The sequence below is a fragment of the Gigantopelta aegis genome, chromosome 3 (assembly GCF_016097555.1).
Source record: "Gigantopelta aegis isolate Gae_Host chromosome 3, Gae_host_genome, whole genome shotgun sequence".
NCBI classification, from domain to species: Eukaryota; Metazoa; Mollusca; class Gastropoda; order Neomphalida; family Peltospiridae; genus Gigantopelta; species Gigantopelta aegis.
The window spans coordinates 47,211,496-47,236,082 of record NC_054701.1 but is presented as its reverse complement, the minus strand read 5'-3'; the positions used below and the strand labels follow the sequence as shown (position 1 = coordinate 47,236,082).

The window sequence follows — 24,587 nt, the reverse complement described above, 5'->3', positions numbered from 1 at the left end:
ATAACAAATCCAATTGTCGACCGCGTGTGAAGCAGTGTCATGTAAATCTTCTCCCAAAGAAGAGTAATTGACCATCACGTCATGTTTGTGTAAACTATGGACATGGAAGCTCTTTGTTTCACACACTCAATATATTAAGCCATCAGATTTAATGTGTGTAAGCGCTAGGGTCACATCCCAGTACTGGACCGAAACGACAGTGAATGCACAGATCAATTTTAGGTCTACAAGAGAGCCACAAACCTCTCCTCTCTCACACCGAACGCCAATGTCCGTCCCTCTTAAACAGTTCGGCTGAGAAGAATACGTGTTTTCTGCCCAGAATAGTGGTGTTGAAGACATTATATGGATATCAATACGAAAATGAATTAAAATGAAATGAAAACATATTGTATATACTCTAAGCGTCAAAAAGCATTACACCAATCCAATATAGTGTCGAGTCGAAGGTTCGTTTAACAAGCTTGTGACTTTTACCAAGAAATACTGCACCTTTCATGCGATTTGTCTATAATTAGTGAACTTCCACTTCACACGAGGATATTTTCTTCCTGATACTAGCGAGCTATATCTTACGTTAGTACTACTTAGTCCAGAAGGCCGGATTTAGCCCAGTCGGTTGAGTGCTCACTTGAGTTGCTTACGTCGTAGGATCGAACTACATCGAGGGATCCATTCAACTTATTTGATTTTTTTCTCATTCCAACCAGTGCACCACAACTGGTCAAAGGTCGTGGTATGTGCATTCCTGTCTGTTGGAAAGTGCATATAGAAGATCCCTTGCTGCATTAAGAAACAGGTAATGGGTTTCCTCTGATGACTAGGAGTCAGAATTACCAGCTGTTTGATATCCAACAGCCGATGATTACTAGTTGTTAATCAATGTGCTCTAGTTAAACAAAACACACTTTTTACTTAGTTCAGAACAGAAGCAAGCGCAATTCGGGAGTTCGCATGTTCAAATCTCTCGACTGACTCGATGATATTCTGTCTAATTTAACTGGAGTGGAGTTCTACCATGTAGTACAATAGCTATGATGTTATATGTCATCACCGTGCGAAATTATTGTGATAAAATATGTTGATACTAGTGGAGGAATATAGCTGTGCGTTGGTTTTGTCTCTCTCCGTACAGACTACGATTCACAGATACTATGTTTGACATCCCAACATTGGTGATGAAAGAGAGTGTTGTAGTGCCATTAAAAGCAGTTGTGATGTATTGTAGGATTTATAATAGGACATACATACAGACAAAAGTTAAAGGGACATACCCTAGTTTTTAAATACTAAGGCATATGTTTTACTATTAGAGCCGTTTTTGATAACTGAAATCATACTTTACTTAGATTTTATTGTTTAGATTATCCATTTCCATACATTCGAAGTGTTTTTGGTCATCCTGGTGTTTCTAATATCACAAAATGCATTTCTCATATTTTTAAAAACGCACGTGCGTCTGAGAGGTAACAGTTGTGGAGTTGAGTTTTAGTCTATTTTTAGAGGGTATTTCACCATTTCAAACTCACAGACTCATGTTTCACTCATTTGTAACTTTATCCAAATGTGTTACAGGTTTGTAGATTAACTAAACTTATTGTTAATTTTGATGAGCTGAAACTAGAGTATGTCCCTTTAAGCACCATGTGAAAGAAAAGCGATTTATTATATGCCATGTTAAACTACTGCTATTCTGGTGTCTAATATATATATATATATATATATATATATATATATATATATATATATATATATATATATATATATATATATATATATATATATATATATATATGGCTATTTGATAATAAATCTCACATCATAGAACAACACAAATAGCCCATGCAAAGGTAGCTTGTTTGTTCTCTAAGTCGACTAAGATAGTAGTAATTACCATATATGTGAGACTTAACAGTCTTTGGTATAAACAATATATAGAACGTCCCTAAAAAACACATTTTAGTCCAGGCAGTAATGTAAATTTGCATTTTTTTTGGCTCAAGTCAGTAAAATGTATTTTATTCTTAAGACTATCCAGAATTAGAAATCCATTGGTAGCATTTTTTTCAGTCATTTGATCATGGCGGCCATCTTGAAATTCCCAGTTAACATAGAAACACAATTCTTATGTCTATTTATGATTTTTGAGGGCAATGAACTCGCTGACAACATTTTATTTAGGTCTCACTACACAGGTGACTTCCGGGTGAGAGTTCATTCATCACGGTCCACTATAGTTCCTAATTGTGGCACATGTTATGGTTCACATATTCACTTCTAGGAAATGGTGAAGAATTAAAACAATATGTATGTTTAATGGTAAGCCTTGGCTGGCTGTTATTTTGTAATATTGTGCATCGACCTTTTGGGACATGGGTATATAGTGCAAGTGACAGCCGGGGTGAATCGGTTTATGAACCACCTGTTCGGACCGGTACTACAGCCAGATGCGGTCATATAGCAAAAAACTGAGACGGAAATGTTCACAATTTTGGAATGAATATAAATGCTTATATAATGTATGTTCGCAATGGTGTATGTTGTTAGTGCCAACGAGAACCCGTTCTATGGGCAATCTTCGCTTGAAGTTGGGCAGTTTAACATGGGTTTCAATGGCAGATGACATCTGTGTAGTGAGACCTAAGCATCCATCTTGAAATTCAAAATGGCCACCATTTTAATATATTTTTCCATATATCTCAACTCTCGGTTAACATAGAAACACAATATTTTTTGTATATATGTAAATTTATGTAGCCATGAATTTATTGATGACATTTTTATAGTCATCCAATTGTGGCAGCCATCTTGAAATTCAAAATGGCCACAACTTTAATGTATTTTTCATATATCGTAACTTCCGGTTAAGGCAGAAGCACAATTATTTTTGTCTGTACATTTTTAGGATCAATGAATTAAAGGGTGACATTTTTATAACCATCCTCCAGTCATGAAACCAAGTTATAATTCAAAATGGCAGCCATACGGAGATTTAAAAATGGTCACCAATTTTATCATTTGGCAAATACTTTTCCTCCTAGTCCACATACATTTTATGTGAAATAATTAAAATATTGCATTACTAATGACTTTAATGTTCTAGATTTTAAACTAATGAAATAGAGGAACAGACCAATTGTAAACTGTAATTCACAATGACAAATGGCTCACCCATTTAGCATCTGGCTAATTGAATGTTGTTTAAATTAACCACTTTTTAATAATTTCTAAAGAAATATCCTACATACATGTATCTGAAAATTGACTAAAATTAATTATTTTCCCATTGTGACCCCTGATTAGGCATCTACTTCGTCTGTAATGGCATGTGTATTGCAGCAGCCATCACCACTTGTAGAGTTCTGTACGTTGCAGGTTGTATTCCTTACAGGTTCATCTACCTGAACACTTACTGATACCACAGTTGCATCTGATCAGTTCTATCACAGCCTCTGGTGCAGCTTGCACCTTCAACCACATTTACAAATAGATGCTCCTTGATCCAACCATGGGTTTAGATCACTGGATGTAGCATGGAATCCTAATCTGGGATATCTGCTTGGAGATATGCTCTTTGGGTATGCTGTTATTGGATATTTGGCAGTGTTTCCACACTTTGGTTTGGTGATGGTGTCTTGAACTTCTGTCCTCTCAGAATAGCTGCATCAGTTATACAAATGACCCTTGAGCTTAGTACCACGGAGTACTGACCTCTTTGTATGATTCATCAGTAATTCCAAGCTGGCTAAGAGCTTCAGATATAGCCAGTGGAGCTTTCCCGAATACTTTCAATAACATTTGTTTGCATATACCATCAATTTGTCCTGGTGTGTGACATCCAGTTACTACATGCAACCCTGGTAATGTTGATTTTCTTTCTGAACCCAGTTCATCATTAATTAGTTGCATGTTGATCTGGTTGCGACTTACGTCTGTACCGATAATTAGTGGGATTAGTGTGTGTGATCTTCTCAGGACCATTAGGATACACAAATAAGTATATGTAACCTGCAAACATTTTATAATGAACTGTATCCAGAGATAAGACTCGGATTACCAGATGTTCATGCTGTAACTGAATATGACACAACAGGACAATTGGTTATGGTGGACATCAATAAAAAGTATTCAATGTATTCACGAAAGCTACCAAAGTCAGGTTGGAATCGGTGATAAACCATACAAAGAGGTCAGTGAAAAATGTGTAAGATTTTACTGCATAGAACCAAGCACAAGGTTCATTTCTACAACTGATGTAGCTGCTCCAAGATGAAAAGTTAAAAAACCCATCACCAAAACAAAGTGTCAAAACACTGCCAACTACCTCTGGGGTATACAGCATACCCAAAGAACACATATTCAAGTATATTTCTGAGCTCAAGATGCCATGCTACATCTGGACATTCTTGGTCCATGCAAACTTGGTTGGGTCAAGGGGGTTGGTATATTTGTGACTGCTGTTAGAAGTGCAAGCTGCACCAGAATCTGTGGTAGAACTGATCAGATGCAATTGTGGTATCAGTAAGTGTTCAGATAGATGCACTGTAATTTAGTGTAAGCGACACAACCTTCAATGTACAGAGCGTTGCAAACATGAAACTGATGAGGACTGCTGCAATGTGCATACTATTAAAGATGAAGTAGATGCCTAATATGCCATTATGCATTATAATTTACAGTTGGTGTGTTCCTTTATTTCATTAGTTTGTCATTAGTATTGCAATATTATAATTATTTGACCTAAAAATGTACTAATGAACACAAAAGTTGCATTTGCATGTAGACTAGGAGAAAAAAGTATTTGCCAAATGATTACCTTGGTGGCCATTTTGAATTTCCATATGGCTGCCATTTTGAAGTTTAAGATGTTTGCCATAATTGGATGACTATAAATCTAAAGAATTAGATTCATTGACCACTGAAATACACATCTAGACAACAAAATTGTGCTTCTCCCTTAACCATGAGTTGTGATATAAGACAAATGTATTAAAATGGCGGCCATATTGAATTTCAAGATTGTTTTCATGATTCAATGACTATATAAACGAAAACCATCCAATGCATGGAATACAGAAATGTACATGGACAAAAAATTATGCTTCCATCTTAATCAGGAGTTGAGATATTTGAAAACAAATATATTAAAGTGGTAGCCATTTTGAATTTCAAGATGGCTGCCAAGATCAGACAACAATTTTTCTTTTTACAGATGTAAACTGACACCAAAATTATAATGGAATGACGTCCATTTTGAATTTCAAGATGGTTACCATATAAGATGAATAATAAATAAAATATTTTAATTCACTAACATAATGTGTTTAAATAGACCCCAAAAATATGTTTCTATGTTAAATGGGAGTGGAGATATATAAAGAAATTATATGAAAATGACGGCCATTTTGAATTTCAAGATGGCTGACATGATAGTGGTTAGAAAAAATGCTACCAATGGATTTCTAGTTCAGGTAGGTCATGGGAATATATGACCAAAATTTTATTAACTTGAGCAAAAACAAATGCAAACTTCAAAAAATTAACATAACTCCCTAGACTATTTCCTTCTTTTTAATTTAAAAATATTGCGCCAAATTTAACAAGCCTATTTTTTTTAAATGCAGTTATGTAGTAGCCCAGACAGTAGTTTACCTGGAAATAACGTTATTATACATCTATATTACGAAGTAAAATTAAATCTGAGCGACTACAAACATTAGGAAGGAAGGAAATATTTTTATTTAACGACGCGCTCAACACATTTTATTTATGGGTATATGGCGTCAGACATATGGTTGAGGACCACACAGATATAGAGAGAGGAAACCAGCTGTCGCCACTTCATGGGCTACTCTTTCCGATTAGCAGCAAGGGATCTTTTATATGCATCATGCCACAGACAGGATAGTACATACCACGGCCTTTGTTACACCAGTTGTGGAGCACTGGCTGGAACAAGAAATAGCCCAATGGAGCCACCGACGGGGATCGATCCTAAACCAACCGCACATCAAGCGAGCGCTTTACCGCTGGGCTACGTCCCGCTCCTACAAATATTAGGACGACCAGAAACTGATGTTCAGAACAATAAACTGTATTCAATATGTAACTTCAGTTGTTAAAAAATATGTATTTTATTTGGAAATAAGTTATAATGGATCCAAACTCAGAATAGTCGCTTTAAAGGTCCATACCTGCCTCGGTGGCGTCGTGGTAGGCCATCGGTCTACAGGCTGGTAGGTACTGGGTTCGGATCCCAGTCGAGGCATGGGATTTTTAATCCAGATACCGACTCCAAACCCTGAGTGAGTGCTCCGCAAGGCTCAATGGGTAGGTGTAAACCACTTGCACCGACCAGTGATCCATAACTGGTTCAACAAAGGCCATGGTTTGTGCTATCCTGCCTGTGGGAAGCGCAAATAAAAGATCCCTTGCTGCTAATTGGAAAAGTAGCCAATGCAGTGGCGATAACGGGTTTCCTCATTTAATCTGTGTGGTCCTTAACCATATGTCTGACACCATATAACCGTAAATAAAATGTGTTGAGTGCGTCGTTAAATAAAACATTTCTCTCTTTTTAAAGGTCCATATTCCTCTAACACCCGTTGTACAATACGTCTGACTGAAACTTGTTGATTAAATTATTTTCTGTAATTTCGACGTGTTTTAATATTTTAATAGACGCCCAAGGTAGTGTTTTGATGTTTTAGTCTGAGTGACGCGCAGCAGTATCCCCATGACTCTCGCTTTTTGTAAGTACCCCGTAAACCCCTCTAAACCGGCCACCCTTGGTACCAAGACAAATGCCCGGTGTTAAGAGGATCCGGTTTACAGAGGTTAAGTTCTGTCCTGGTTTTTAAAAGGGACTCTGTTATTCAGTATAAAGGCCATAAACCCATAATACAATCAGAAACTGTTATACATTTTGCGCATGTGCGTAGCTAACACTTCAACAGTATACTATATATAGTTATATATTAAAATATTTAAGCATTTCTCTCTCTTTTTTGACATTATAAAGATAAAGTCATACATTAAATAATACATACAAATTTTCTGTTGTCATAATATCTATAAATGTTTGCAACGAATGATTTAAAAAGTTTTTTTCCAGAAATATGGTGTTCTCTTAGAAGATCATAACGCTTATACAAGCTAATATTTGAAGATTTAATAATGGCAATACTTAATGGATATTTTTGTTTGACCATTTGATAATTTACTAATTTGGTACCACACAAGATTTGTGCCAAATTGTTTTTTCCCCATTTGTTTTTCTTCTCACAAAATAAAACAACTCAATTTTGATTGACTGATGTATCATTTTATTAAGTTCTACAATATGTACATGAAATTTAGCACTTTATAATTCCAATAACTGAGAATTCGTCTTGGCAATACATCGTGGTCTGTATCGCAATATATCGCAATTCGAAAATTCTGGCAATACACATCACTAGTCGATATACATATCAATGTGCTCTAGTCGTGTCGTTATACAAAAGAAAGAAAACGTTAGGAGCTCAGCTCATTTATCCTCGACAAACTCAATTTGCTCTTTTTATCATTTTGGCTGCGCCCTTAAAGAAAAATATTAACATTCCTAACCTATATAAATTATTAATATAATATAATTTCAGCGCAAATTTAGATGGGCTGGTCTAAAATTAATAATAATTATTAAACAATATTTATTAAGCCCATGGGAGGTTAAGAGGAAAGGGGCTGCCAATCATATTTTAAACATTGGTGTGACCAGGTGAGGGTCGGGAAGGAGGTGAGGCCGGCCCTACACAAAACCTAAGGCCGAACCGCCTACGCCTATAGCCCCAAAGAATGCCCTAACTCCAGGCATCCCATCACCCCCCCCCCCCACACACACACACACACACACCCCACCGTGTCCAACCGCGGTTCAGTCCAATCCTGGCAGCCAACTAGTTGTTTAGGAAGTTATTATAACTTCCTAAACCGACGTCACTTGAAGAGTGACGCCAAAGGGTTATAAGAGTTTAATCGCTGGTGCCACTAGGGGAGTGGTGTAAAAAATCCAGTGATGGTTAATTTAGTATTGCGTTTTGTGTGCCAAGCCTGCCAGAAGGAGAGAGGTGAACCCGGCCGATCCATGGAAAAACTCCTCAGTTGTCCTCTAAAACAACACGATTAAGTCATTTGGAAGACGCGGCGAACACTTTTAATCTATAATACCTAGGGCAATAGACGAGGTAAAATAATGATTAAAATCCTGGATCCGCGCCTGCTCCGTTATGTGGGTAAGTAACCGCATATTAATTTTTAAAAGATCCTTTGCCGCTAAACGATAATACAGGTGACATAGTGACGGCAAAACTAACTTGTATTCTCTTTTTTTTTCTCAACCAGATGTCATGGTTACCATAATTATTTAGATGACAAATGTCTCGTGACCTGAAAAATAAATGATCGGCCGTTAAACAAATATTTCATTTCAATTAAAATATAGATCGTACTAGCGTACTTATCTTTTTTTAACTAAGAGTATAACACGTGTTACTATAATAATTATATAAAGTTATGAACTGTAATGTTACTTGTAATGTACTCTATGCAGGAAACAATCAAGTGATCTAACCAGTGACGTAAAGGTGACTATGATTGTTGTGCGTACGGCAAAGCTTTGATTGATCCCTGTTCTCGGTAAAACGGAGGTTAACGTACGCAGTGACATAGTTATGTAATCTGACGTCACAGTTCGTAATTCTCCGGACACCGGCGATTTACCATCCCTATTGCTGTTCTTTTATCTATAATATAACACGCGAGGCCCTTTTGACAGTTTCCAATCGTTCTGTTTCTCTCCTTTTGATTTGTAGTGCCGACTGCCTTCTTTGTACTTACTCGATGCCACATTTCTCGTTCTAGCCAATGCACCACGACTGGTACATCAAAGGCTGTGGTATGTGTTATCCTGTTTGTGGGGGTGGTGCATATAAAAAATCCCTTGCTACTAATGGAAAAATGTAGCGGGTTTCCTCTCTAAGACTGTATGTCGAAATTACCAAATGTTTGACATCCAATAACCGATGATTAATAAATCAATGTACTCTAGTGGCGTCGTTAAATAAAACAAAAACTTTTTTCTCCTAAATTTCAATGTGTTTATCTCTTCTTTAAAATTATATTCGCGTTTCTTTTTATATTTAGTATATATTTGTTAAATGTGTTATAGCTGTTTAATGTTGCTCTCAAAATAATTAATAAATCAATGTGCTCTAGTGATGTCGTTATACAAAACAAACTTTTAATTTACTCGATGCCACATTTCGTAAGGATCGTTGTACGCTTAAGTTCAGTCAATATACGTGCTAAAGCGTAATGGAGGTCGCCATATTTGTTACTTAACACACGGTAGCCGTGTATATAGCATCGACTAATGAGGGCTGGCTATCTATACGGCAGTCATATTTTTGGGGAGATAGCCCGGTGTAAGACTTCCAAACCCATTCTAAACTTTACATCTAGTATATATTATGGTATATATTACTATATTATGTATGTATATGCATGCATGCATGCATGTATGTATGTATATATGTATGCACACACACACAAACACACACACACACACACACACACACACACACACACACACACACACATGTATGTATGTATGTATGTATGAATGAATGTATGTATGCATTAATGTATACATATCTATATATTGTATGTATGTCGGGTTGGACTATTACATACATAGATATTAAAGCACTGGCAAACGCCCGCAACTTGCAGACTTGCCACGATACGTTCTGAGCTATCGAGTCATCCATATGTACATATTTTTTGTATGTATATATGTATGTATGTATGTATGTATGTATGTATGTTGTTTCTTATCACTCTCTCTATATAAATGTGTGCCATAATATTATTATACATTATTACTTTTCAACTGTACTACTTAGCTTTAAGCCCATTTCTTACTCATGATTTCAAAGATTTCATTGTGACAATGGAAACAGGAAGTACACAAAGCTTTGCATCATAAACCTATCCCCTGAAGTCAGAACTGAGACAGTTATTTAACCGTTTGATTTAAGCGACATAGGTTATTTCTCTATTTATCAAGGCCTTTCGTCTTCAATTGTCATGTTGATCTATTATTAATACGAAATGGAGATGTCACTCTTCAAAGGGGACTATTCACAACCAGCATATATTTCAGTCTGAAATCCAAGGACAGGAATGTTAATTTAGCGGTAGTTTAGCACATTTTTAATCTACAGCTGTTTTCTGTCCAAGATCCAAAATGTTTTTTGCGACACTTGGTCTAGATTGTGTGTGTATGTGTGTATGCGTGTGTGTGTGTGTGTGTGTGTGTGTGTGTGAGAGAGAGAGAGAGAGAGAGAGAGAGAGAGAGAGAGAGAGAGAGAGAGAGAGAGAGAGAGAGAGAGAGAGAGAGAGAGAGAGAGCGAGAGCACGAGAGAGATGGAGGGAGGGAGGGAGAGGCAGGGAGTGACGACAGATGCGAGAGAGAGAGAGAGAGAGAGAGAGAGAGAGAGAGAGAGAGAGAGAGAGAGAGAGAGAGAGAGAGAGAGAGAGAGAGAGAGAGCGAGCGAGAGAGAGGAAAGTGTTATCGCTACGGTTGGTGAATAGTTTTGCATACTGATTTACTTATGATCGGCTATTGAATACATTTGATAATTGTCACAGTGAGTCTTTAGAGGTAAAAGGTCTGCTATATTGTTTCATTAGCAGAATGAGGTCTTTTAACCGGCACTTTCTCACAAACAGTACAGTCCTTTGATATACAAGCCTAATAGAAGAAAGGGATATTTTATGCGCCTTACAAGTAAAGCAACACATACTATGGCCTATGGTCCATTGTTTGGAACGGACAAAACCTAATAGGTTCAAAGACAAATGGCTTTTAAGACCTATCGAATCACAGCGCGAGCGATCTACTGAACATTCCACCCAATTTAAATTTGAGAGCAACATTAAACAGCTATAACATACTTAACAAATATATACTAAATACGAAAAGAAACGCGAATATAATTGTCAGTTGAAATATTAAATTTTCTTTTTAAAGAAGAGATAAACACATATTGAGATTTAGGAGGATAAAAGGTTTTGTTTTATTTAACGACACTACTAGAGCACATTGATTTATTAATCATCGGAAGTTGCATGTCAAACCGTTGGTAATTTTGACATATAGTCTTAGAGAGGAAACCCGCTACCTTTTTGTTTCATTAGTAGTAATGAGTCTTTTTTATGCACCATTCCACAGACAGGATAGCACATACCACGGCCGTTGGTATAACAGTCGTGATACACTGGCTAGGACGAGAAATAGCCCAATGGGCCCACCGACAGGGATCGATCCCACATCGACCGCACTTTACCACTGGGCTACGTCTCGTCTCTTTCAGAAGACTTACAGGTAGATATACCATATTATATCATTTCACAGAATTGAACGTTTGTAATGAAATAAACTCATCCTAACCATAATCATGATTTGTGTGTCATTTGCTGTTCGGTATATTAACTATTAATCGCACACTGTTGGTCCTTATTAAGGTAGTACTAAACAAAATAACATCCGGCTTGGTCAAAGTTCAAGGTGCACCCAACGTTTGATAGAGCGGTTAATACCAAAAGTCCTGTCATTGGTGATACATATGAGTGTGTTTGTTGTTTGTGTTTGCTGTTTCATCTGGGCAAAAAATGTATGCAATTTTATTTCTTCTAGTACCACTTGTCAAGTAGCCTTGTGCTTCAAACATGTATGGGGTGCCTGTAAAAAAAAGTACTATCATTTTATGCGGAACTAGGATAATAATAGACGCCACCCGTTATCTCTGAAATGAGCAGCTTAACCCCCAATTGTTTTGTGATTTACTTTAAGTGAGAGGGCTGGTAGTATTTATATCCGTGGTGTATAAGTATAGGAGATTTAGCCGCATATGTTACTATTGTCGTCTATAGGATTTTATTTGATGGTATACACTCTTAAAAACAATAATCTTATTTTTCACATACTTGATTCCTGTTTTATACTGATTAGTAGCAAATGATGTCTTGTTTGCACATTTTGCACACGTAGGACACGTGAATTTTTTTTAGAAAGACAGAAAGTTTAAATTTCCCAAATCCCCTTACAAATGTTCTACTTGGGTCCATTTCAAATGACTCACTGACCATACCGTTGACATACCAGCCCTGGGTAGACAATGACTATGGACTTGTATGCTGTTGTGATTGCATCGAAATACACAATGTACTTATAATTCCTTGCTGTAAGAGATATTTTCAACAAACTACTAGTATACGGAATACTACATGAGTGGCCATTAGATTTTATTTTATTATAAATACCAACTACATTATTATAAAATGGTTCAATATCAGCCTACCCCCCCCCCCCCCCCCCCCCCCCCCCCGCTCCATACATTTAATATCTAATACAAAACACACAACTAGCTACAGTTTTACCCATATGATGTATTTTCACTACCTTTGGATGTGGTCATCGACCGTATAATAATGTAACAATATACTTCGTCACCATTTGTATTACACTGTACGAATAAACAGGACAATTGTTTTTAAAAATGTTTTTTAAATTTTAACGACACCACTAGAGCACATTGATTTATCAATAATCGGCCATTAAATGTCAAACATATGGTAATTTTGACAGTCTTAGAGAGGAAACCCGTTACATTTTTCTATTAGTAGCAAGGGATCTTTTATATGAACCATCCCGCAGACAGGAGAGCACATACCACGGCCTCTGATGTACCAGGCGTGGTGCACTGGCTGGAACGAGAAATAGCTAAATATGTTCACCATCGGGCCCACTGACGGGGATCGATCCTAAACCGACAATGCATCAAGCAAGCGATTTACCACTGGGTTACGTCCCTCCCCATATATTAACAATTTAATGGGGAAGAGGTAGACTGGGTGTATTAGTATCAAGACGTTTCGAATAACAGGGTAGGGGTAAGAAGAGGACAACAATACGAACACTGCCTATTGGGAGTAACACTAAGGTGTTGATTTATCGTAAAGAGCTGGAGTCCGACCCATCCAAAGAAAACATCCATAAGAAAAATTGTACTATAAAGTATATTATTAATCATATGGTCTACAATAAACGATTACATAAATATCGTATTTTCCCATTCTATCTTTATGGCATGGGCTACAAAAAACCCACAACAACAAACAAACAAAAAAACCCATTGAAAACTGTTATAGCACACTTTTGACGTAACTATAGTTACTATAGTAGCTGCAGCTTGAGACGGTCGCGGCAATGATATTGACATCATACCGCGTCACTGTAATTGACATGGCTGAATGTTATTAACATCGATTGTGAAGCGATTACAATCATATTTAAAGTTTGTTATAAAGCACACGTCATGGATAATAAATAAATTATAACATTCGCGGGAGTACCATACAAAATTATGAAACTCGATTGGAAATTGTTTTATATCACTCGCTCTCGCTCGGGGTATAAAAATTTCCCAAACTCGTTTTATAAATTCCGTATGGTACTCCCACTCATACAATAATCTATATATATATATATATATATATATATATATATATATATATATATATATATATATATATATATATATATATATATAAAATGTGCAAACTGCAAATGTGCAGATTCGTTTTATATTTGAGTCAAAATGTGCCTATCCTTGTCTTTACACCTAGCGACTTACGGAAATACTTTTAAAAAACCCCGTTTTGATTGATGATATAAGTGACAACATGTGAACATCGGAATTAATGTTTCAAATCGCTTTAATAACCACATGTACACGCCCAAACACACCACAAGAACCTTAAACATCACAATATATACATATATATCAAAAGTAACGACCCATTTGATACCAGACAACGTAAAGACCTACCGTTCACACGATTCGCATACGCTTAACAAAATCTATTTAAACTTCAAATACAAATTGTCCCCCCTCCAGCTTAGCTCTTTTTCCATCGGCCGTTATCACTTCCGTTTCTCCCCCAGATACCTTGGACACAACTGCTCCTTTGGGCATCAGCAAGTTTGGCTTGACAATCGTTCCGACCTGTGGTGCGAACATCGGGTTTCCCATAAACACGTTGTTAGAAATGTGGTGCTGTGTTATGAGACCTTCGAGACTCATGGCGCTCTGTCCCAGTTGTCCTTGAAAGCCAGGGTGTACAGGATTAATACCTTGTAGTGGGTTCACGAGCATGAACTGGCCAGCTGTTGGGACCACGTTCTGCCTTCCTGGTTTGGCAAAGATCATCTGCCCCATTCTCTGGTTCAGGGCAGCGATGGCTGGGTTCTGTTGCATTTGCCTCAAGGCCTGGACATTTTGAGATATCATCGGTAGTCCAGACATCACAGCTGGCGAGGTTGCAGGCGACGCGAGAGATTTTTGACCAGATCCAACCAATCCTGGATTGGAAGGATGGAACATCGTCGTCTTTGAATTCGTAGGAGAGACACCCTGAGGTGCGATTATCAAATGATTCCCGACAACTGTGCTTTGAATTTTGGTTGTCAAACCATTTCCAATATTCCTTGCCGGGACAGCTTGCACTACCTGGTTCGCGAAGGCATTGCTTGCTGCAAGTCCTGGCATAGTACCTGTGCCAAGACCAAGTGTCATTTTGTTACTCACTGGTTGCACTGTACCTGTGTTAAGATTAGATTTCGGTTGGTTAGTCGCTGACAGCATAACGTTTGCAAGACCTGTACTAGGATAAAACATCATTTTGTTACTCACTGGTTGCATTGTACCTATGTTAAGACTGGATTTCGGTTGGTTAGTCGCTGACAGCATAACGTTTCCAAGACCTGTACTAGGATAAAACATCATTTTGTTACTCACTGGTTGCATTGTACCTGTGCTAGGACTAGACATCGCTTTGTTAGTCACTAACTGCACGTAGTTAGTAAAACCTGGCATAGTACCTGAACTAGTAATAGCTTGATTAGTCGCTGACTGCATGAAGTTTACAGGAACTGGAACAGTACCCATGCTAGGAGAAAACGTCCCCTTGTTTCTCACTGGTTGCAGGGTACCTGTGTTAAGACTAGATATACCTTGATTAATCGCTGCCTGCATAAAATATGCAGGATCTGGAATAGTACTCATGCTAGGAGAAAACGTCCTTCTGTTAGTCACTGGTTGCACAGTACCTGTTTTGAGACTAGATCTCGCTTGATTAGTCCATGTCTGCATAACATTTGCAGGACCTGGCATAGTACCTTTAGGATATAACGTCTTGTTGTTTGTCACTAGTTGCAGAGTACCTGCTTTAGGAATAGATCTCGCTTGGTTAGTTGCTGTCTGCATACGGTTTAGAGGCAACCTTGGACTGCCAGCAACATTGGATCCTGAAACTGCCTGCAACTGTTGTAGCTGTGCCGCAGTGTTGGCGTTGACCTGGTTGGGATACATGCTCAAGTAAGGATCAGATCTGCCGCTGAGCCGGGCGATGTGCTTAAGACTGTTTGTCAGCTTGCTCGTCTGTGGAACGTGGCGTCTTGGATGTTTGACTCTACTCCGCTGGACATTTTGTGGATAAGAGAACTGGAGTCGGCTTCTTTCCCTTTGAGCATCTCTTCGTGGTATCAGAATCCGAGCAAGGTTAACATCTCTGACAAGTGATTCCTTTTGCCTGGATCCTAGAATAGGACTGTCTAGACGTACAATTTGGAGATTTCGTCCATTATTGTGGGTTTTAAAGAAGTACGTGCCAACATTCAATGGGTTTTGTTTTGTAAAAATATTATTTTGACGAGTTCCATGTGTTGTGATGAGATCATGAATCAGACTATACTGACCTATAAAACAAAAATGATAAACATGTACCTTTTAATGCATTATTATATTATCTTTAATTAAAAGAAATCATTATTAGACTTATGTAACTGTGAAACATGTCTTGCATGCCCAATTAAGAGAATATTATTATGGAGATCGATTTAAAGACATAATATTCATGGTTCCGTGGTGATAATTTACATATTAAATTCAACCCGTCCACTGAAACATATACCGATTTCGATATAATCCCCATAAATAAACTGCTCGGTTAGATAGAAAAATGTGTTTGTTTTTGTTTGTATTATCTTGTAACGTGATCAGGGAAACGTAAGTTTAAAGGCATATTGTCACAGACCACTGACCTATTTAATGGTCTAACAAAGTATTACCGAAACAAAAATAATTTGATTTGTTCCTAAATGTACTTTATTTAACCATCTTCATAACCACCATACTCCATTTATTAATGATATTCTGTAAAAATAATTGAATTATGGCAATGGTCCATAATTCAAAAACTAAACTTGCCAAGAGGGTTGACATGGATTTGACTCCATCATGGTTCAGTTAGGCGAGGCGATAGCTAGATTTGGTTTTCAACAATTAATGTAATTTTTATTTATTATCCATTTTTAGAGAAATAAGGTCCTTAAATCCGTGACAGTATGCCTTCAATAAAATCTTCTTTTTTTCAAAACTTCCCATTTACTGTCAATTTCCGGTACCTATCTGCCGCAAATTATTTCAGGCAGTCATTGTTCTGTTTTGGCAACCATCAAATTGTTCAAGGTTGCCAAGTGTGCACCCTTCGGATTCAAAGATTCAAAAACCACAAAGAACTCTGGGTACCTAAATGCAAGGATTGGTGCCGTCGGCCCTGTCCCACGAAAGATTCGTAGCTAAGGTTAATTGTAGTGAGGTTTACGGCTGGCACACGTAAACTTTACAGCCTTTCCGCAAACCGTTCCCCTTTAACAATTAAAATGTTCTTTGCGAAGAAGTGCGAATTAGATAAATAATAAATTGGTTACCGACTTGTCGGAACATAGTGCATGTATTCATTGGTATCGGACATCCATCAAGTAACTTTGTCAGTTTATTTGATACGGGATAATTGCCGAATGCATAAGACATGAGAGCTATCTCCCGTACTTTCGTGTGAAGGTCGTTTGACCTAGAATGTTTTTCATCGAACGCCGAGTTTCATAAAAGGTATTTGGGAACCAACAACTGTGGGAACCAAATTACAAGGTTTAGTGCCTTGGCAAACAGACTACTTACTACCTGTGTAATCTAATCACATAAAGGATAATTTCTATCATTGGTTTTCACGTTACCTGCCGTATTTCCAGACTTGGGTCTCTTATTCCCTGGCTGTAGATAGATAACAGACAGTCGAAGATTAAAAAACCACAAAGAACAATTGTGGGTACAGAATTGCAAAGTTTAGCTCTCTAGTAAACAAAATACTACCTGTGTAATCTAATTACCTAAAAGATTATTTCTATCATGGGTTTTCACGTTACCTGCATTATTTCCAGACTTGGATCTTTTATTCCCAGGTTGAAGATAGATGACAGACAGTCGCGGACCGAGACGGATAGTCGGACCAGGCTCTCGTATGTGTGCCGCAGTCCTGGGCTTGGATTGGCGTCTCAGCTGTCTGGGGATCACCAGGGAGATCTGGCTGGATGTGAACCTAGGTCGTCCAATACGACGATGGTCGTTTACAATGCCATTCGACCGAAGTGCCTTCTGACTTGCGGGACGGCCACCCCGGACACCACTGACGGCAAGGCGACCCGAAGACATCACATGCAGCGGGTACAGAATCAGAACCCGTTGCCTCTGTCTCGGTACGTGTCCGCCGTTGGTATTCCTGGTGAGAACACGCCGTGCGTGGTTAGCGTTGGTATTCCTGGTGAGAACACGCTGTGCGTGATTAGCGTTGGTGATGTGAGGCGTCCTCAGGTTTGCTAGTGGAATGATCTGAAGAGTGTGCGGATACCGAGACATCTGCGATCCTTGTTGTTGTTGGCCGTTTGGAATCATCTGATTCTGAAGGTTTCCATTCTGACGTCCGTTTCGAATATAACGGTGCTGACCTGTAAAACAAAACAAACATATAATTGTAGTTAAAAATAATAGTACTAATAATGGCAAATGCCACAAGTTAAAAATCCATGAGGTGCTAAATAAAAACAATATGCAGGTGGAAGGAAGGAATAAAATGTTTTAACAAGGCATTCAGTACATTTTATTTACGGTTATATGGCGTCAGACATAAGGTTAAAGACCACACAGATATTGAGAGAGGAAACCCGCTGTCGCCACTTCATGGGTAACTTTTTTTTATTAGCAGCAAATGATCTTTTATATGCACCATCCCACAGAGAGGATAATGCATACCACGGCCTTTGTTACACAAGTTGTGGAGCACTGGCTGGAACGAGAAATAGCCCAATGGGCCCACCAACGGGGATCGACCCTAGACCGACCGCGATCAAGTGAGCGCTTTACCACTGGGCTACTTCCCGCCCCAATATACAGGAGATGTTAAACATAGTCCACCTTTGTTTGCTAAATAGACAGAAAATGTTTACATACCTAATAAAACAATAGTTATATGTAGTATCTAATAGCTAAATTTACGAAGCCAGTTGTTCTTAAACTCATGTGCTTAAGCATTGGAAACATAATATTATACTGAACAAAAAAAGAAACTTCCGATTTGTACATGTAGTATTTGTTGTGTTAAAGAATTCATTGTGTAATGAAATTATATAGGTAGTATTAGCCTTGAGCTGTATTATCAGGATTCATGAATTTTATCGATTATTTTTGCACTGTTAATCGTCGACAACGTGAAATTTAATTTGCACGTGCATGCATGATTCTACATGTTCCGTGTAGTATTCGATCAATTTGTTTTACTTGTCATACTGACATTGTTGTTAAGTGAACGAAAACGCTTCCAAATTTGTAAAACAATTAACGTTTTTTACATTGTAGCATTTTTAGTATGCCAAGAATACCCAATAATTTACGCGAACGGGCGATTAGCATGCTTGATGCTGGCATGTCGACAGAAGACATTGCAAGGCATGTTGGGAGTTCTAGTCGAGCGATACGAAATCTTCGCGTAAGATTTCGAATGACAGTAAGCACCAACGACTTGCCACGTCGTGGACGTCCGCGTGTTACAACGTGTGGTCAAGACCGCTATATCATGAACACGCATTTGTGCAATCGATTCCAAACTGCCACTGCTACTGCTGCTAACACACCTGGGCTTCATAATAACCGAATCAGTGGGCAAACTGTTCGTAATCGTCTGCGGGAGAACGGTTTACATGCACGACGTCCTTACGTCGGATGCGTTTTAACGCAACGTCATCGTCTAAATCGTCTTAATTGGGCACGTGTACACACTCGTTGGATACGGCGACGCTGGAATACCGTTCTTTTTTTGGATGAATCCAGATTTTCTTTACAACGTGGTGATGGCAGGGTGCGCGTCTACCGTAGGAGAAATGAACGCTATGCTGACTGTTGTGTTCTTGAACGAGATCGTTTCGGGGGTGGGGGTTGTGCCATGGTCTGGGCAGCCATTGCCCATGGTTATCATTCACCACTAGTCGTCATTGATGGCAATTTAAATGCTCAACGTTACCGCGATGACATTCTCGCTCATCACGTCATTCCTCTGTTCCATAACAACGCCAACATCTCGATTTTTCAGCATGATAATGCCACCTCTCATACGGCTAGAGACACTGTAAATTTTCTTAGGACAAATAACATTGATTTCATTGATGACTGGCTCGCTAAAAGTCCTGATCTCAACCCCATCGAGCATGTCTGGGATAGTCTGGACAGACGATTGAGGCGTCGTCCCAACCCACCCGCTAACGTCAACGAACTTCGTCAAGCGCTCATTCAGGAATGGAACAATATTCCACAGGCAGAAATCAACAATTTAGTCAATTCTATGCGCCAGCGATGCACTGTAGTAGTCAATTCGGTGGCCATACCCGTTATTAAGTTGGGTTTTTTTTTTAACCCCTACCACACTTGGTCAAAATTTCTCCCAATTTCTGTTAACCTATGGCCATGATTTTTGCACCAAAAGATGCATCATGGAACACTCTTTAAACGCATATATAACAATTATTCCCCCGGTTTGTTTTCATCAAGTTATGTTCAAGCAAAGTTGGCGGAAGTTTCTTATTTTGTTCAGTATATGTAGTTACATGCATTTAAGTCAAAATAAGACTTTGTAAATTCGGCCCATGTATGTTGTGCATGCGCTATCGTCGTCAGTATTTTAATACATATTTTATTTGCAAAACACTACACATAACAGTGCATGTTTCTGTTTTAAACTATTATATAATTTATTTGCTATTTAAATAGGTTTCTCAGAAGTAATATAACCGTTATTGTTCACTATAAAAGGATTATTAGTTTACTGACCATTTGGCAAATTGCAAGCAATTTGGGAAGTGTCAAACCGGATACTTCAATGTAGTGACCTGAGTTCGCGTAAAATAAATATCAGACAGTCTAAAAGGGACTAGTCTGTGTTTGTTTCCATTGTAACATGTTTACGATATACCGAACCTTAGTGCGGACTAAGATTACATATTAAAGATATTTGCTTCGTTTAGAATATCAAAATCTGTATAAACAACGTGTTTGTTGTCATCCTAATGTTTGCAGTAATCCAAAACGGATTTTACCTTCCAATAATTTCTTACGTATGATAAAAAATATATTACGAATAACGACACCCCAGCACGAAAAATACATCGGCTATTGGGTGTCAAACTATGGTAATGCAAACAAATAAAGTGATGATCAACATCAATATAAAAATTAAAGATTTAAATAAAAACAGTGTAAAGAACTGTGCAAAAATACAAATATCACAGATAGATACTGACTTTGTGCTGTATTGGCCATTCTCAAAGAGAATGTTACACCCCTGCACCACGGTGAGGTTACAGCACGCGCAGGGGTATATATTACGAAGTAAACTGAAAAATTACTATTACTAACATTAGCACACGACCGCAAACACATTGGATATACAGACACTGGTGTTCTAAACAAGAAAATGCATTTAATATATCATATTAGTCAGCAAACCTCCCAAAAACTCACCCCCAAATAATTTTAAAACATATTTTAAAAACCTCGATTAGTAGAAAACATCTTACAATGGCTGCAAATGCGGGACAGTTATTTTAAGGCGAGTAGGTGGTGGGTTCGCATCCCGGTATCGAATCCCACCATACAAATTATTAAGTTTTAAACCCATATCAACTAAAAATTGTTTTTTTTTTGAGAACAAAATTCAGTGTAAATTAAAAAGTTTCTTTACAAATTACCATCAAATTGCATAGGTTTAATCTTATTTATTTTTTGTTATCTGTACGAAAGAATATGATGGAACAGCCAAACTAAAGCATGCACAATTCCACCTTTAATCTCTGTGTACTACATTACCGATTACTTCAGTACGGTAACAATGTAAGTGAAGCTACATACATAAGCTGTTCTAGCATTATGTTCACCCCTGTATCAAAATTTTTATTTAATCTACATAATGCCATGATTATTAAGAAACGTTTTTATTTACAAAGAAATATTTTTCAAAAACATTTTATTTGAGTTGGTATAGGTTTAAATCTTAATAATATGTTGTTATACGAATTTTAACTTTATTCATTACTGAGTTGCATTGCAATTCGTCGGTTTCTATTTGACACAAACAGACAACAGACAGTTGAGGTGTGTAACAAAAACTGGATACAAATCTGAATGACAAAATAGTTGTCGCAACCGAGGTCATATCCAGTCCATCGGGTCACGAAAATGAACATAAAATGCAATTTTGGACACCATCTATCACAGTGATGAGATTTTATTAACTATTAACAGAGATAATGAAAACTCAAATATTTTATTATCGTAAATATGTAAGTAGGCGCAGGAAGTAAAATAATAAGATATGCAAATTAATATCCTTATTTTACAAATATATTTAGATAACTTACCAGTCGCTGAGCTAGCGATACAACACAGAACAACACACAGAAGACAGGTATGCATGTTTCGTGGTGCTGCTATGCGCTTGTAACACAATCTGAAAGAGAGAAAGTTGTAAAAGTTAGTTAGACATCAGAAATAGCATAATAGTTAAATACAATAGTCTGATTGAACTAATGCCATACCCATAGCAAATTATCTTTAAAGCGGTATACATGAGCAATAAAACTAGTTACAGTTTGTAACTCTGTTACATAATATTATTTCCAGGGTAATGGACTTGCAAGTAAAAATACACAAAAATAACGAAAGAAAGGAATGTTTTATTTAACGACGCACTCAACTTATTTTATTTACGGTTATATGGCGTCAGACATATGGTTAAGGATCACACAGATTTTAAGAGGAAACCCGCTGTCGCCACTACATGGGCTACTCTTTCCAATTAGCAGCAAGGGATCTTTTATTTGCGCTTCCCACAGGCAGGATAAAAAATAACGAATACACGTTTATGAAATAATTAAGATTCAACAAACAATCCAGTAAATAACTTTCCGATAAAGTTATAAAGTTATTGACTTTATTACACGCACACGTAAACATACAGGAGCTAGACGTATATCAGTGGTACAGCGCTCGCCTGAAGCGCGATAGACCTAGGATCGATTTCCGTCGGTGGGCCCATTGGGCTATTTCTCGTTCTAGCCAGTGCTCCACAACTAGTGTAACAAAGGCCGTGGTAGGCACTATCCTGTCTTTGGGATGGTGTATATAAAATATCCCTTGCTGCTAATCGAAAATAGTAGCCAATGAAGTGGTGACAACGGCTTTCCTCTCTCAATATATGTGTGGTACTTAACCATATGTCCGACACCATATAACCGTAAATAAAATGTGTTCAGCGTCGTTAAATAAAAATATTTCCTTCCTTACATAAACACACAAGGAGAGAGAGAGAGAGAGAGAGAGAGAGAGAGAGAGAGAGAGAGAGAGAGAGAGAGAGAGAGAGAGAGAGAGAGAGAGAGAGAGAGGGGAGGGGGAGGGGGGGGGGGAGAGCGACAGAGATGAGAAGAGAGAAAGGTAAAAGAACACAAACATATTTAAGCCTTTTCTTATACACTTTTTAGATGATTCCTGTAAACCGATTTGATTGTTACAATCATTACGCGTGGGACTTCAGTTAATACAAATGTAATCTCGTCAGCGCCAGATAAAAACATTGGGCAATAAAACTTCAAGCAATGAAAATCTGTGACAAATTTACATGACAAAACATATATTATTCATTTTACATCTACTGTTGTAAAGATTCAAGTCAAGACAGGAATGGTTGAAGTGTCAGCAAGATCTATCGGTTACGAATCATCGTCGTCATGATCACACGTGTTGGCCGGCATTATCGCCAATGTCCAAGCCCAGACACACACAATTTGGCCAAACAGAATACTTAAATAACCACAGTCATTAAGCAATCAACCATATTTTTTAAGTATCCATATCCAAGAAAAAAACCCCAACACATATCGACCGATAACGTTTCGATGAAATGACTTTTCAAGTTTGGCTTACCAAGTATGCAATTGCCTAATACCTTTGAACGTACCTCTGTCCACTGCGTAGATGTAACAGTCTCCAAAATCTTTCGGTGTGTTTGTCTTTGTCAGGGGATGACAATAAACAGTATGTCGTCATCGCTTAGTTGACAGCTGACTCGTCATCGTGGTGCATGGCCGGTACGTCTTAAACGTGGACCTGTCAATCATTGGCTTTTATAAAGGCGCACACACTGCAATGAGGTGCTCTGACAAAGGATGAATTTAATTACAGAATAGGCAATAGCACTTAAATCTCTCCTTTGAAGCAGCGGGTTGAAAACGTCTCGACACAGGAAGGAATATGCTTTCACTTCAAAATATCAATCACAGGCATATATAATATGATTTATAACATGTTGAACAACACTTCTTTTTTTTAGGTTCAAGGTTTATTTACAACAATGTCTCATTTATTCGAACTATTTAATTCAGAAAAGGCAGCAACAACAATAACAAACAAAAAACCCCCAACAAAAACAAACAAAAAACAACAACAATAAAACAAAACAAAACAACGACAAAAACAGTACACCCCTCAAAACAAAATCCAAAATAAAACAACACCATCAACAAAAAATAACAAAAAACAACCCCAAAACAACTCAACAACAAAAACAACAAACCAAACCCAAAACCGATTTTGGAAGTTATTTTAAACTGTTTACTTTTAGTTCATCATAAACTAACTTATAGTAAAGGAATAAAAGTACGTTACATTCAACTGCTAAAGTATCAATTAGGTCTAAACATCATTAGACTTGTTTTTAATGTTGTGTTCTGAGAATTTACGGCCGCCATCTTGACTTTTTAAAATAGCCGCCATGGGAAACTGTTACATTTATGTGGCCATATCGCAACATCTAAGCAACAGATCGATCTTGATTATAAAGAGTAAACTTCAATTTTGAGGCATAGAATTTAAGGATGCAAATTACAGCGATAACAATAATTATTATAATTATAATTAGCTCTGTTGGAATTTAAAGATTGTGTTTTTAAATAATATATTTACTGGGTCGACGTTCTATTGGTGGACTATTAGTCCCCGAGTGCGTCGTTAAAATTGCTGTATATTATTATCAAATTGTTAATT

General features: G+C 37.6%; 1 protein-coding gene across 4 annotated transcripts; it reads right to left on the bottom strand.

Moving 5' to 3' along the window:
* Positions 1 to 7,827: 7,827 nt before the first annotated feature.
* Positions 7,828 to 23,608, bottom strand: LOC121368136. 4 transcript variants are annotated; one of them, XM_041492720.1, is made up of 5 exons: positions 23,503 to 23,608; positions 21,908 to 21,996; positions 17,372 to 17,950; positions 13,935 to 15,862; positions 7,828 to 8,427 (listed from the first exon to the last, which is right to left on the bottom strand). In XM_041492720.1, the coding sequence occupies exons 1-4, from the start codon at positions 23,589 to 23,591 to the stop codon at positions 13,971 to 13,973; spliced, it is 2,649 nt and encodes an 882-aa protein (XP_041348654.1). In that variant the 5' UTR covers positions 23,592 to 23,608; the 3' UTR covers positions 7,828 to 8,427; positions 13,935 to 13,970. The 4 variants fall into 4 exon arrangements, with proteins under 4 accessions (XP_041348654.1, XP_041348655.1, XP_041348653.1 ...); XM_041492721.1 differs by having other exon boundaries at positions 14,055 to 15,862; XM_041492719.1 differs by lacking the exon at positions 7,828 to 8,427 and having other exon boundaries at positions 13,804 to 15,862.
* Between the last annotated feature and the right edge of the window lie 979 nt (positions 23,609 to 24,587).